At 44.8% G+C, this 14,346-nt stretch overlaps 2 protein-coding genes across 2 annotated transcripts; both read left to right on the top strand.

Moving 5' to 3' along the window:
* Positions 1-824: 824 nt before the first annotated feature.
* LOC146341507 (olfactory receptor 5V1-like) lies at positions 825-3,221 on the top strand. The gene is made up of 2 exons (XM_084808362.1): positions 825-988; positions 2,127-3,221. Exon 2 carries the CDS (start codon positions 2,153-2,155, stop codon positions 3,077-3,079), a length of 927 nt encoding a protein of 308 aa, XP_084664488.1. The 5' UTR covers positions 825-988; positions 2,127-2,152; the 3' UTR covers positions 3,080-3,221.
* An 8,776-nt stretch (positions 3,222-11,997) lies between these two features.
* LOC146341506 (olfactory receptor 2B6-like) lies at positions 11,998-12,927 on the top strand. The gene has a single exon (XM_084807500.1). It carries the CDS (start codon positions 11,998-12,000, stop codon positions 12,925-12,927), a length of 930 nt encoding a protein of 309 aa, XP_084663626.1.
* Positions 12,928-14,346: the final 1,419 nt, after the last annotated feature.

Genomic DNA, 14,346 nt, shown 5'->3' with positions numbered 1-14,346 from the left:
AAAATCCCCAAAGATCCCTTTTGTATCTATGCCAATAAAAGCAATAATTACTGCACTGTAAAAATAACAAATAAAAAAGTAACCACACAGCTAACAAAAGGAGGCTCCCCCGCCCCCGCCATATGGCTTGGTGAAATAGTTTTAGTGGGCCAGATGCAGCTTATTCAGATTGATAATATGGATCAATAATGTTTGTTTTGCATTGCATATATATGCATTAAGAATGACACCATCTTAAATTAAGTGAAACTCATTTACTCTGGAAATTACAAAATAAAAGTCACAGATTATTTCATCTGTGACTATTTCAAGTGCTGCTGAAAGAGAAGTGGGGAATCAACAAGCACAGGCATCTCAGTGTAGTCATTATTATTCAGGAAGTGACCTGGGAACTGGATAAGAAGTCACAGCTTGCTAGTAGGATTAAAACTCTTTTCTTATGGGATTTTCTGCTTCAGATGCCATGATAATTTGGCTTGCCTTGGGTCCTAAGCATCTTGACTGGGAGAGAGGGATGTATTTGCTGCTTGGCCGCTGGGAGCAAAATGTCTTGCACTTGAAATAATGCCTTGAAATAATGTTGTGGGTGAATGTGGGGTCAGTGTCCTGCACTGGCTGGAGAGACACTTCATCAGATTCCTGATAGGACAGGATGAAAGGCAGATGGTACTCACAGCTGTACTAACAACCTGGTGCAAGGTTGTCAGTGGTCTGGCTAGAGTTGTGAGAAGAGAGCACTCAAGGGATGTCATGGCTGTTATGGAGACTTACTTTGTTTCCCCCAGGATTCTCCAGAGTATTCCATACTAGGAACTTTCAAATTCACTTCAAAAAGTGGTGGCAACTCTAGGAACCAGTTAACAGAGATGTGCTTGCAACTGTCTGTGCCCATGTCATTTTCTAAAGTTAGTGCTCAAATGAGGAAGATTTCACCAATAGTAGAACTGCAGGTCTACACTAAAAACAACTTTGGACCAGGGTAAGCAAGGTAAGTCTCTGTGCAGGTTAAATTAATGCCTTTTAAAAAGGATGTCTTTCTGTACTACAACTAGCATCAATTCAATACATAACATGGACCATGCACAGAGACATCCCATTTAAATATTGTTGCCTGGTGGCAACCCTTGTTTTATCCCTTCCTTGTCTGTTTGGGTGTTATCTTTGTCAGTTCCTCTGACATAATAGTTCATGTCTACATTGCATAAGGGCACATAACAAATTACTAGCAGTTCCATGTTTCTTTAAAATATATATATATATTTGCATGCAAGAAGACAAGTCTTCTACCTGAAGGGATTTCAGGGGACTGACCTCTAATTGAAACCATCCCCTTTTTGAAGAGCTGTTCCTGAAAGATAAACCAGAGTCATCCCCACCTCATTTCCAAGCAGAATCTGCTCCCACCAGCCAGCCAAAGAACTGTGACTGGTGGGAGCAGCTCATGATTGCTGGGAGGAGGGGCTGGTTAAAGACTCTTCCTCCTCCTAGTGATCATAATCCATGATTCTGGGATGTGGGGATGAGGTTAAGGTTCCACACCAATCCCATCAACCTGGGTCATGATTCTTAGGAGGAGAAAGAGGCTTCAACCCTCCCCCCCTCTTCCCAGTGATCATGGCTCAAGTCACTGAGATTGTGTGTGTGTGTGTGTGTGTGTGTGTAGGAGGAGGATGTTTTCTGTGGGTGGGTGCACACACACAGGTGCACATGTCACGTCGTGGTTTTCTAGGGGCTAGAAATTGCCCCCCTGAAACCCTGAAGTTGCTCACGCCTGGTCTATATCTTCATTCTAGTTTTGTTTCCTTCTCACTTCAGAACATAGGTGGGTCTTACAGCCTTCTAGATCCTCTGTATTAATTCTAGTGTTAGAGGAGTTGCTCATGGTATAGTTCTCTTCCTCAGTGGAACAACTCTGGTGGAGGGGAATATACATAGAAAGGATAAAGTGTTAAATGCACATTGATTCTGCAGGAAAGATTTTTAAGTTTGGTCATTACAGAACAATAATCTCCTCTGAAAGGGGAGTTATCATACCACTGTCAACTTGTGTGCTTTATCTTGTCTTTAACTCCAGTGTCATCCTATTTACTTTCATCACCATGCATTCATTACACTATTCCCTGCAGAAAACCACATTTTGTTTTGTCCAGACATGGAGGCACAAAATCAAACTGACTTGAGCGAGTTCATCATTCTTGGCTTTAAAAATCTGCAAGAGGTGCATCTTTTGCTCTTCAGTGGGTTCTTCATCACTTACCTGTTCACTGTGCTGTGGAATACCTTCATTGTCATGATGATATTAGTGGACCAGAGGCTCAGAACACCCATGTATTTCTTCCTTGGGAATCTCTCCTTCCTCGACGTCTGCTACACTACCACCACCATCCCACAGATGTTAGCTCACCTCCTCTCAGAGAGATGCAATATCTCCTATGTAGGCTGTGTACTTCAGGTGTATTTTTTCTTCTCCTTTGTGGGAACTGAATGCCTCCTTCTGGCAGTGATGGCTTTTGACCGCTATGTAGCCATATGCAACCCTCTGCGCTACACGCTGATAATTGGCAAAGACATTTGTCTCTGGCTGGCCACAGCCTGCTGGGCTGGTGGTTTCCTCAACTCAGTAGTGCATACCACATTTGCCTTCAACCTACCTTTCTGTGGGAACAACCACCTAGATGCTTTCTACTGTGATATCCCTCCCGTGCTGAAGCTGTCATGTGGAGACACTTCTCTCAACCAAATTCTCTTATTATCCATTGGTCTTTTGATAGCTTGGACCCCATTAGTTTGCATCCTTTTATCATATACTTACATAATTTCAACTGTCTTAAAGATACGGTCTTCGGAAGGGAGACAAAAGGCTTTTTCCACTTGCTCCTCTCACCTCACTGTGGTCCTTTTGTACTATGGTAGCTCCATCTTCACCTACCTGAGTTCAAATAACATTCATTCCTCAAATCATGCCAGGCTCATTCCAGTGATATATAGTGTCTTGACCCCACTTTTAAATCCTATCATATATTCCTTACGCAACAAGGATGTGAGGAATGCCTGGAGAAGTATGATCCAACAGATGTGAATTCAGTGAGAAACAGACATGTATTTCTCAGTCATAAGGTTTATTTCATATATTACTAAACTGGAATGTTTTCAAAATTGTTTTTGAACAATTTTGTTCTTTATATTGAGTAAAGAAATGCATTAAAGTAAATGAAACCACTGAAAAGTACCACATGGATTCCAATTTGTGTATATGATTCACTGTGCACCATTTATTGTTCATAGCGTTTACTGTCAGATTTTGAAATGCAATTTTTAATCATTTTCATTTATGAAGGCTAAGTCAGTGTCCAATGTGCTTGTACATTTGGATGGATAAAATGCCTACTGATGAATATATCAACTACCCAAATTTTGTTCAGCCCTCCTTTTCAAAATGTTTGTTCACCACATGTGAACAAAGCAAAATGTAGCACCATGGACAGAGCAATGTATGTAAGCAAGAGAGAATATGAGAAGAGCCCTCCTGGATCAGACCAAAGGCCTATGAAATCCAGCAACCTATTTCCCACAGAAACAGGTGTCGATTAGGACCAACAAATAGTTCATGAGGGCAATAGCCTTCTCCCACTTCTGTCCCACAGTGGCTGGTATTCAAACGCAAGCTGCTTCTGATCCCAGACTTTACATGTAGCCATTTCTAGCCTTATATTTGATGTGATACCACTAGTAGTCATTGATAGCCTTGTGGCTATCATGACTAGCAGCCTTATATTCCAAGTTATATCAGTTTCCCTCTATCTAATCCTACCAGTGACTGAGGTTAATTAAGTTGCAGCTCCCAATGTCAGGGCTGAACTTCTAGGGATGTTTCTACATTAAGCAAAAACCCCGCAAAAACCCACAGCCTTTCCAGAGCTTCCTGCTTTCGGTTTCTTTGTGGGATTAGGAAGGGCTCCTTTATACAGCAGCCATGGCAGCCATGTGGTTTGAACTGAGAGAGTGCCTTCCTCCCTCCCAGGCAGGTGTGCAAAGGAGGGAGGGGGAGTCTTGTTTCTGTAGCTTAATTTCTGCTGTACTGTTTCCTTGCAGCCCCCAGGAAACCTCTGACTTACTTCTGAGTAGACATAAAATGTAAGATTGTGCCAAAAGTCTGCAGACCTTGGCACACTTATGTAGGAGTAAGCCGCATATAACTCAGTGGGACTTACTTCTGAGTAGACATAAGATCACCCTGTAAGTCTGCAACCCTCGGCACACTTACTTGGGTTTAAGCCTCATTGAACTTAGTAGGGTGCTCTGAAACAACAGAGGACATTGCTTCTGAGATGGTGGGGTGGGGGATCAGTTGTGTCTCCCTTCCTTGCAGGGAGCCATCTTGCCCTCTTCTCCTTCCAACTGAGAAATGCAGAGGCAGGAGACGCAATCAGCAGGCAATTCTTGCCTTCGCTTCTGTCAAATCTCATCCTGACTGCACCCCCAACAACTGAAAACAAATGCCCACATCAGGCAAACAGAGCGATTTCTACCACTATTGGAGAATTTCACAGGGAGGTCATGGCGCCCCTGTTCCATGGGCTGGAAAAATACCACATTTGGGGGAAAACAAGAGATAGGATGCAGGAAACGGCGGGAGACACCCTGGAGCATACCGGCGTCATCTAAAGAGACCACAAACTTCCGAGAGAGAGCCATCTCAATAGCAGGATAAAAACACCATATGATGAACCCCTAGGTTTTTCGTTATTGTTTTTAAGTTGCCAGTAGTGAATGTGCCAAAGACGAGAAGGCCACCCAACCAATTTACAATCTCCTTAGGAGCTTAAGCATCTTCTGGTTAACCCCAAAATGAACTCTGGGTGACTAGAGAAACATTTTATATGGTGGGGTCAGTGATCAAGGGTTATAAGCCTTCTCATGAAAATATTAGGGATGGCGGAGAATTTCTCCCCGAATCTTTGGGGGGCTGAGCGCCAATGCATTTGGCCCCCGAAATCGGCGGTGAAATTCTCCGCTGCCCCCCCGCCACCCCCCGGGATGGGACTTACTGTAGCCGAATGTCCCTCCCAGCGGCGGGTCCCAGCGGCGCTTCGGTGGGCTTTCGGCAGGGGCAGGGGCAGCAGCCGGTCTTTCGACCGGCTGCCGCCGCCGCCATTACAGCTGAAGTAAAAAAAATCAACAACCCCGTGATAGGCTACGTAACGATTAACGTAGCCTATCACGGCTAGATCTCCAAAGTCAGCCATGATAGGCTACGTTAATCGTTACGTAGCCTATCACGGGTGACTTTGAAAAAAAAAAAGCGTGTACGCAAATGGCGGCCCCCATGGGGCGCCACCATTTGCGTTCCTTATTTGGTCCCGGTAGTCTATGTAAAGATTTACGTAGACTACAGCGTAGTCTACATAAAGATTTATGTAGACTACCAGGACCAAATAAGGAACGCTAATGGCGGCGCCCATAGGCCCCCGCCATTTGCGTACGTGCTTTTTTTTTATTCTTCAAAGTCACCCATGATAGGCTACATAACGATTTATGTAGCCTATCACACCTGACTTTGGAAATCTAGCCGTGATAGGCTACGTTAATTGTTACGTAGCCTATCACGGGGGGGAGTTGTTTTGTTTTTTTACAATTTCGCGGCTGGGGAGACGGGGCACTTCTCCCCAGCCTGAATTTTGGCCGGGCGAGGCGGGACGGCTCCCTCCCCTCGCCTGAACTTTAGGGGGAGAAGCGAAGTGCCTCCCCCCCACCGCGAAGAACCCCTACGAAAAGGTAAGTGACTTTCGTACATCCCTAGAAAATATATCAAAAGAAAACTGCAACAAATACACAAGCAGTGTGCTTATGAAGTATTAGGGATGGCGGTAGGGATGTATGAAAGTCACTTGCCTTTCGCGGATTATGTTGATGGTGGGGGGGGAGGTGCTCCGTTCCTCCCCTCCGGAATCATCCGTGGCCGGCTGTGCTCCCCGGCATCTCTGCGGAGCAGCCGGCCAGGCCCAGCCAGGCCAGAGCCATCCGCAGCCGGATTTCTGGCCGCAGAGGGCTCTGGGTAAAAAAAAAAACACAAAAAAACAAAACTGCGTACACAAATGGCAGCGGCTACAGCCGCTGCCATTTGCGTTCCTTAGTTTTGGCCGTCTTAGTCTACGTAAATATTTACGTAGACTAAGATGGCGAAAATAAGGGGAACGCAAATAGCGTAGCGGATGGTATTTGCGTTCTCCTTATTTTCGCCTTCTTAGTCTACGTAAATATTTACGTAGACTAAGACGGCCCAAACTAAGGAACGCAAATGGCAGCGGCCGTAGCCGCCGCCATTTGCGTATGCCTTTTTTTTTTTTTTTACCCAGACTTTTTAGGCTACGTAAAAACTTACATAGGCTATCACGTCTTTGTAAAAAAAACAACAACTGCAAATGGCGGCAGCGGCAGCCGGTTGGAAGACCAGCCGCCACTGCCGAATCCACCACCACCACTGGAGCTGCCCCCACCCGGAAGATCCGTCCCAGGTAAGTCTCATCCCGGGGGGATCCGTTGGGGGGGCGGGGGAGCAGGCCATTCCGCCACAGATTTCGGGGAGGTGAATGCACTGGCATTCAGCCTCACCGTGATCCGTGGTGGAATGCTCTGCCATCCCTAGATGTTCTTTAGAATCCGGCCCTCCGGAGTCCGTGGCACAATAGACTACTCCCCCCCCAAAAAAATCCTCCCCGGATTTTCCTACCTGCTGCTGTCCAGTCCGTCCGGGTCTGTCTGCTGCTGTCCATCCACTGCCCTGGACTGGGGATGCAAATGGCGTCCAGCATAGCCAACGCCATTTGCGTCCCTGCACTTTTTGGTGATAGGCTACGCAAATATTTGCGTAGCCTATCATGGCAAACAGCAGGGACGCAAATGGCGTTGGCTATGCCATTTGTGTCCCTGCTCTTTGCTGTGATAGGCTACATAAATATTTACGTAGCATATCACTGAAAAGTGCAGGGATGCAAATGGCATCCTGGAAAACAAAATCACCGAAAAGCACAGGGACTGAAAAGCACTGAAAAGCACAGGGACACAAATGATGTCGGCTCTGCTGGACACCATTTCTGTCTGCAGCCCTGAAGCAGATGCAAGTCCAGCTGCAGATGGGCCTGGCCGGCGGCTCCGCAGACTCACCATGGAGCGGAGCCAGCCGGGGAGGATTCCAGGGGGAGGGACAAATTGCCTCCCCCACAGCGGGTGCCCCCAGTGGACCGTTAAGTATGTTTCGTACACCCCTATGAAATATATGTTGTGGTCATGAAACTAGAACATATAAACACAAAATCCCCTTTAGATCAGACCAATGAGTTCATCAAGTCCAACATCCTGTGTGTCACAGTGCCTGGCCCCAGCCACATGGTTGTTGCTCTCCAGCAACTGGCACTTGGAGGGAATCTGCCTATGAACCTGGGCGTCCCATAGTTACATATCGGCATTCTGACCAGTAGCCACTGATGGACTTATCTTCCATGAATTTGTCACATCCCTTCTTCAGATCTTAGGACCAAGTTAGACACATTAATGCATCTTTGAATTTAAGAATAATATTTTTTTCCCTTTTATGCAAATAGCACCAGCTGGGTGGATGGGTTGATCAATATCAACAGAACAGAAACAGGTGTAGAGGGAGAATTTCACCCTTTTCTCCCCTGCTCCAGTTCTGAGGAAAACCCATCCTCTGAAACTCACCACCCCTTTGTTTGTTTTACTTTGGAAGGACATCAGCCATTGATGTCAATGGGGATTTCCTCCCAATGCTAAGTCTGATGATTTATTATTTATCTGAAATATCTATGCCCCAATAAATAATCAAAGTTGGCTTACAATATATTTTAAATACAATAAAAACAGATGATCAGCTTGTTAAAACCCTTCACGAGGTAAGTCTTCCTCATGCAGCCTGTCACTGGTGTCTCCTTCCATTACTAGGGTACTCCTACATGAGGCTTTTATTGTGCAATTACTCTGTCTCATTCACATAATTTTGTGGAGGTTCCAGAACCAGATGACATCATCTTTCATTTGTAAGCTAATGATGTATGAGAAACTGGTTTCAGTTCTTTTTTCTTTTCTTTTTACCAGAATTTACCCAGTTTGCACTTCCCGGAACCAAATGGAGACCTGAATGCAATCTGTGGTTGAAATCTATAACATTTCCAAGTTTACGTTGAGATTCACACAACAAAAATACGTTAAAAATGTGTAGATTTGAAAAATACACATGAAAGATGGCAAAAACGTATGCAGAAACCCACTCTATTCAGTGAGAGAAAATGTTAAATAAATCTTAAAATGTGCTCAATTGATGTATACATTTGGAAAAGTGTCCACAAAATATGCAGATTTTCATGTGAAAAGGAGACCCCTCCAAAAAAGCTCATAATCTGACATGAGTCAGAACAATGTTTGAGATGGACTTTAGCAAACCTTAATGAGCTCAGGTTGTACTGATTCACATATCCCTATTGCAATCCGTCTGTGTTTTCCCACCAACACTTTCATCTTTTTTTTCTTACCAAAACACAATCAGCTAAGGAAAGAAAGATGGGGGAACTGCACAATGCCTTTGACTGGAGTTGCTGGAGGGGAGGACAAGGGTTTCTACGTCCCCCCCGACTTTCTCACCAACAGCAGGTCTCAGAGGAATGGCCCTGGCCTGGAAATGGCTGCCAAAGCAGCCAAATATTAAAGCCCCTCACAGGGTGAGGCATCCTCAGGCTGCGACTGCTGCTGTCTCTGCCAGCACCAGGCTCCTGGCAGCAGATTCTATCCGGCACACCTTGAGCATACAATAAGTTCAAGTTAATTGCATTTTCATGTTGCCTATCCCCAAGAAATGCGCAAGTTAACAAGGATGAAAAGAGCTCAAGGGATCTAGCTTGTCTTGAATACTTCAGGAAATGTAAGGGTTTGTCCATACTAGATCAGATCGTAGGAACATATATTTTAACCAAACGTGCCACTACGCAGCAGAGTATTTTGAATTTGATACCAGATTCTGGTGAAGCTGCTGGAGTATGTACAACTGTTGCTGCCAAGTCTGCATAAAAGTATACCAGACCTATCCTGGATGAAACAAACAGCAGTAGGTACGTTATTAATTATGGGTTTGCCTGGTTAAAGTGCAGGTTATTCCTGCCATAACTACACGTGCATTTATGAAGGGGTAATTCCCCAAAGGCAAGAATTATGGCTCCTTTTCAATAGTGTTAGTATCATTACATGCATAAAGAAATAGAGCTAGAAATTACCTCTTTTCAGTGTGCCTATATGCCACTCCTTGATGTTAAAGGTTCTTTTCCTGTTTTATTGTAATGTATGTATTTTATCTGCTTTCTTTTTTTTTTCATTTTTTGAAATTATATTTTATTATTTTTTTATATTTTTATTGTAAATTGCCTTGAGCACTCACTAAGTGGAGGGGCAACTGAAAAATATAAAACATAAATAAATAAATAAATAAAGATAAATAAAGATAGGAACTCTAAAAAAAGTAGAAAATACCGTAGACTTTGCAAGCATGGGAAAATCCCCAAAGGGAAGATTTCCCTGCTGTGTCCACAGAAACAGATGTAATGAAACAAAAATAGATAACTCTAGAATTGTGTATGTGTGTGTTATTCCTCTTTGTTGTTTTTACCTAGTTAACAATGCATTTTCAGAGCTTAGATTGATGGATTTAAGAAAAAAAACATGGGACACAGTTCCTCAGAATTGCTGAATATATTCATTTATTTGGGGTAAATTTTTCAAAGACAAAAGTATCAGTTATAGTTATAGACCATGGGTCGGTGAACAATGGATTACCAAATCATCTCGAAGTGTAACAGAATGTTATATTGCAGGCAGCCTCTGTGGTGGTGCAGTAAGATACCATGTCAGTGTATAGATCAGGATGGTGTGTTGTTTCCTGATTATACAGCAGCGGGTTTTAAGAGTGGTAGCACTGGGCAGTATCCAACAGAGCCATTCTGCAAACTCAAACAATATTAGTGGAGCTCTGCTAAAGCTTTCCATCCTCTCCCCAATGCTATTTAGCATCTATGTGAAGCTGCTGGGGGCTATCATCAGGAGGTTTGGGGTGTGGTATCATCAATATGTAGATGACATGCAGCTCTACCTCTCGTTCAAATCTTCACCAAGGTTGGCCATAGAATCCCTGTCCAAATGTCTGGAGATGGTGAGTGGCTGGATGGGGAGGAATAAGCTGAAGCTCAACCCTGACAAGACCAAGGTACTTTTGGTGGGAGACAAGAGGAGGCTGGGAGATGCTGACCTGGTGTTGAATGGGGTACGGCTACCCTTGAAAGACCAGGTCCGCAGTCTGGGGGTCATTTTGGACTCCCAGCTGTCCATGGAGGCTCAGGTGTCAGCTGTGAGCCGGACAGTGCTGTATCAAATCCATCTGATACGGCAGCTGCGCCCCTTCCTTCCCGACCATCTGCTCCCATCAGCAGTACATGCCTTGGTCTCCTCTCGTTTAGACTACTGCAATGCACTCTACGTAGGGTTACCCTTGAAGATGGTTTGGAAGCTGCAGCTGGTACAGAACATGGCGGCTTGCCTGATTAAAGGCAGCCGCCAGTGAGATCACATCACTCCAGTGCTGAAGGAGTTGCACTGGTTACCAGTTGTTTTCTGGGCCAAATTCAAGGTGTTGGTTTTGACCTTTAAAACCCTATATGGTTCCGGCCCAGCCTATCTTAAGGAGTGCCTCCAGCAACACCAGACAGGCTGCTTAACAAGATCAGCCTCGGATGGCCTTCTTCTCTTTGTCCCATCAGCCAGGACAGCTAGACTGGTGGGGACGAGGGAGAGGGCCTTTTCTGTGATGGCCCCCACTCTCTGAAGTCCCTCCCTAGGGAACTCTGCCATGCCCCCTCTTTAATGAGCTTCCGCCATGCATTAAAAATGTGGTTGTTCAGGCAGGCATTTGGGGTGGGTTAGGGTATTCTAGAAAATGTTTTTATTGTAGAATTTTATTGTTTTAAACTGTTTTATTATATGCTTGTAGATCGCCCAGAGTGGCTGGGTGACCAGCCAGATGGGCGATTTATAAATTTAATAAATAAATAAATAAATAAATAAATAAATACAAAAGTATCAGTTATAGACCATGAATCAGTGAACAATGGATTACTGAATAATCTCAAAGTGTAACAGAATGTTAGAGTGCAGGCAGCCTCTGTGGTGGTGCAGTAAGATACCATGTCAGTGCATAGATCAGGATTGTGTGTTGTTTCCTGATTATACAGCAGTGGGTTTTAAGAGTGGTAGCATTGGGCAGTATCCAACAGTGCCATTCTGCAAACTCAAATAATATTAGTGGAGCTCTGCTAAATCTTTCCATTGTGCAAGCACATAGAAGCAATGGTTGACTCACACATCAAGGCCAGCTGTAACTCAGATCTGTCTCTACATAATTTGACTTCAGTCATTTTTTTTCACCGAAGTGTGCCCCCTAAAATCAATCTCCACCTTTGCTAATTAAAAATAGTCAACAGGTTTCTCTTTTGCTCTCTGCCTACCAACGTGCCTGTGTGTTTCACTCAAGGAAAGAGACATATCTGACTTTCTCTTTTCAGAAATGGGGATGAGCCATTGCATCTTTGTCCTAGGATCCTAGGTGTAATCTGACACATGCAACACCTAGCAGTGATTAATCCATTCAGTCTACAATCTCCTGATGAAGGGTTCCGGAGAACCCAAAAACTTTCACCTTCAAAATGTGTACTGGATACTAGCACCCTACATCTCTATGAAGAAATAGGTAAGTTGTGAGACCTCTGGCTACACAGCAGAACATAGCTATATCATCAACAGAATCAATTGATGCTGGACCATGCCACATCAGATTGAGTCTGGAGGACCTCTGCCTATTTCAGTTCTCGATTAAATGTGTGGCATTGCAAGTGGGGCTTCAGTTACAGTTACACATATCATCACAGGTGAAGTCTGGTGGGGAAGATGTGGATTCAGAATGGGACCTCAGTGAATGAGTTCATTCTCCTTGGCTTCACCAGCCATCCCACACTGAAGCATCTCCTCTTGGTTCTGTCCCTAGCCATGTCTCTCATCACCATGTTTGGAAACAGCCTCATCATCGTCTTGGTCCGGGTTGACTCCCGCCTCCACACGGCCATGTACTTCTTCATCGGGAACCTCTCTTTGCTGGATATATTCTTCACACTGATTACTATCCCTCAGATGCTGGTCCACATGGTCTCTTGGCCCAAGACCATCTCTTTCAACAGATGCATGGCCCAGCTCAACTTAACCCTATGCTGTGGGATGACCGAGTGCTTCATCCTAGCTCTCATGGCCTATGACCGCTATGTGGCCATATGCCAGCCCTTGCGATACCCCACCATCATGAGGATGCAGGTGTGTATGCAGATGGCAGGGGCCTGCTGGCTTGGAGGCTTTCTGAATGCTGCAGCACTGACGGTCATCACCATAAACTTCCCTTTCTGCGGGCCCAACCAGATCAATCATTTCTTTTGTGAAGAGCCAGCTGTGCTGCAATTAGCTTGCATGGACACCTATATGGTGAAAGTCACCATCTTTGCTCTGAGTGTGATTGTGCTCATGCTGCCTTTCACCTTCATTGTGGTCTCCTACATCCACATTGCCAGAGTGGTGCTCAGCATGCACTCAGCTGAGGGCAGGCAACGTGCATTCTCCACCTGTGCCACCCACCTCACTGTTGTCACATTGTTCTACAGCACCATCAGCTTCACTTACTTGCAGCCTCAGTCAGACCAGGCTGCAGACCAGGAGAAGAAAGCTTCAATCTTTTATGCTCTTGTCTCCCCCATGCTGAACCCCATCATCTATAGCTTGAGGAACAAGGATGTTAAAGGGGCATTGGCGAAAGTGATGGGGAAAGTCAGTTGAAATGCACATTCTGTGTATAAGCCCATTTAATTCACACACCTTTGGCTTATGCCATGCTGACCCCTGCCAGTAAATGTCCAAGCTGGTGGTTGGGGGAACTGTTGTGGCCATGTATGTTCTACACTGTTCTGCAACCACATTATGGGCCTGCAAAACCTTTAAACGTACATATTATTGGTTAATTCCTGAATCTCTGTTCCATAGTACAGGTGGTACACTGGGTGCACAAAACCACTTCCTAAATGTGCACTTGGAAGAAGGGTGTACTAGAATTGATACAGCTCCAAATGTTGGGCTTAGAGGGAATCAACCTCCATTGATCTTTGGGCCATTAAATCAAGAACTGGATTATGTGAAAGAATGAGCATATCGTACATGACAGTCTAGCAATAGATTTCTCTTCAGTATTGCTCTTGTGCAGCTCCAACAGGGTTTATGTAGGAGAATTGGGCGGGGGGGGGGAGCTTCTTTGATCATAGTATACAGGAGTTCTTCTCCATGGAGAGGTGTGTTTGGGGAATTTTCTGGCATTAGGGGAACTGCAAGGATTTGATGATTGTTTTGAGGAATTGGTTCTTCTTTAAAAATACTGCCTTCCTAGGTGCCCACCTCACTTCAGCTTGTACATTGGCAAATAACAAAAAGCACACCTGTTACTAAACACTATACATTTCCACTAGCCTGTCCCCACAAGGGAATTGATTTGTAGAAACTAGAAAGCAGTTCCTGGCACCTTTTACTGCTTTGGGGGAGTAGAGAATGTAAAACACCATTTTATCCTTATATCTACCCTGTGAGGTGGGTTAAGCTGAGAATGACATCCCAAGGCTACTCCACACTTTATGTGACAATCCTGTTTGCCATGGCAACACCAGTGTTTCCTGCAGTAGTGTGAAGCAAATATGCATCTAAACTCACACATTAAAAAGCCTTAATTGGCTGCAGCTCCCAGTTAAATGTCCTGGCATGTGTGTCTGCCTTGAACACTTCTGTACTGCAAGAAACAGCAACATAGTCATGGCTCACATAATTTTAGTGTGAAATGTAAAGGGTCTCTCAATGTTAATTTCAATCCAGGTCTCTCTCACCCACTTTTAGCACTTTCTCCCCTACATCACATTCATCCCTACTGGCTCTCACAGAAGGGTGTTGTTGCACTCCTCTCCTGTTTGTGAGCTTCCCATAGGCATCTAGCTGGCCACTGTGTGAACAGAATGCTGGACTAGATAGGCCTTAATCTGATACAGCACAGATATGTTCTGACATACCTGTTTATAACTGTTGTACATGCCAAAAGTAGGGATGTACGAAAGTCACTTACCTTTTTGAAGGGTGACATTCGCGGTGGGGGGGAGGGGCTCCATCCCTCCCCCCCCCGAAATTCTGGCCGGGGGGGAGGCGCTCCGTCTCTCCCCCCCG

This window comes from Heloderma suspectum, chromosome 6 (assembly GCF_057233095.1).
Source record: "Heloderma suspectum isolate Gila_16-S chromosome 6, 16-S_ref, whole genome shotgun sequence".
NCBI classification, from domain to species: domain Eukaryota; kingdom Metazoa; phylum Chordata; class Lepidosauria; order Squamata; family Helodermatidae; genus Heloderma; species Heloderma suspectum.
Note: the sequence above shows the minus strand (reverse complement) of the source record. Positions and strands in the feature narration are given on the sequence as shown.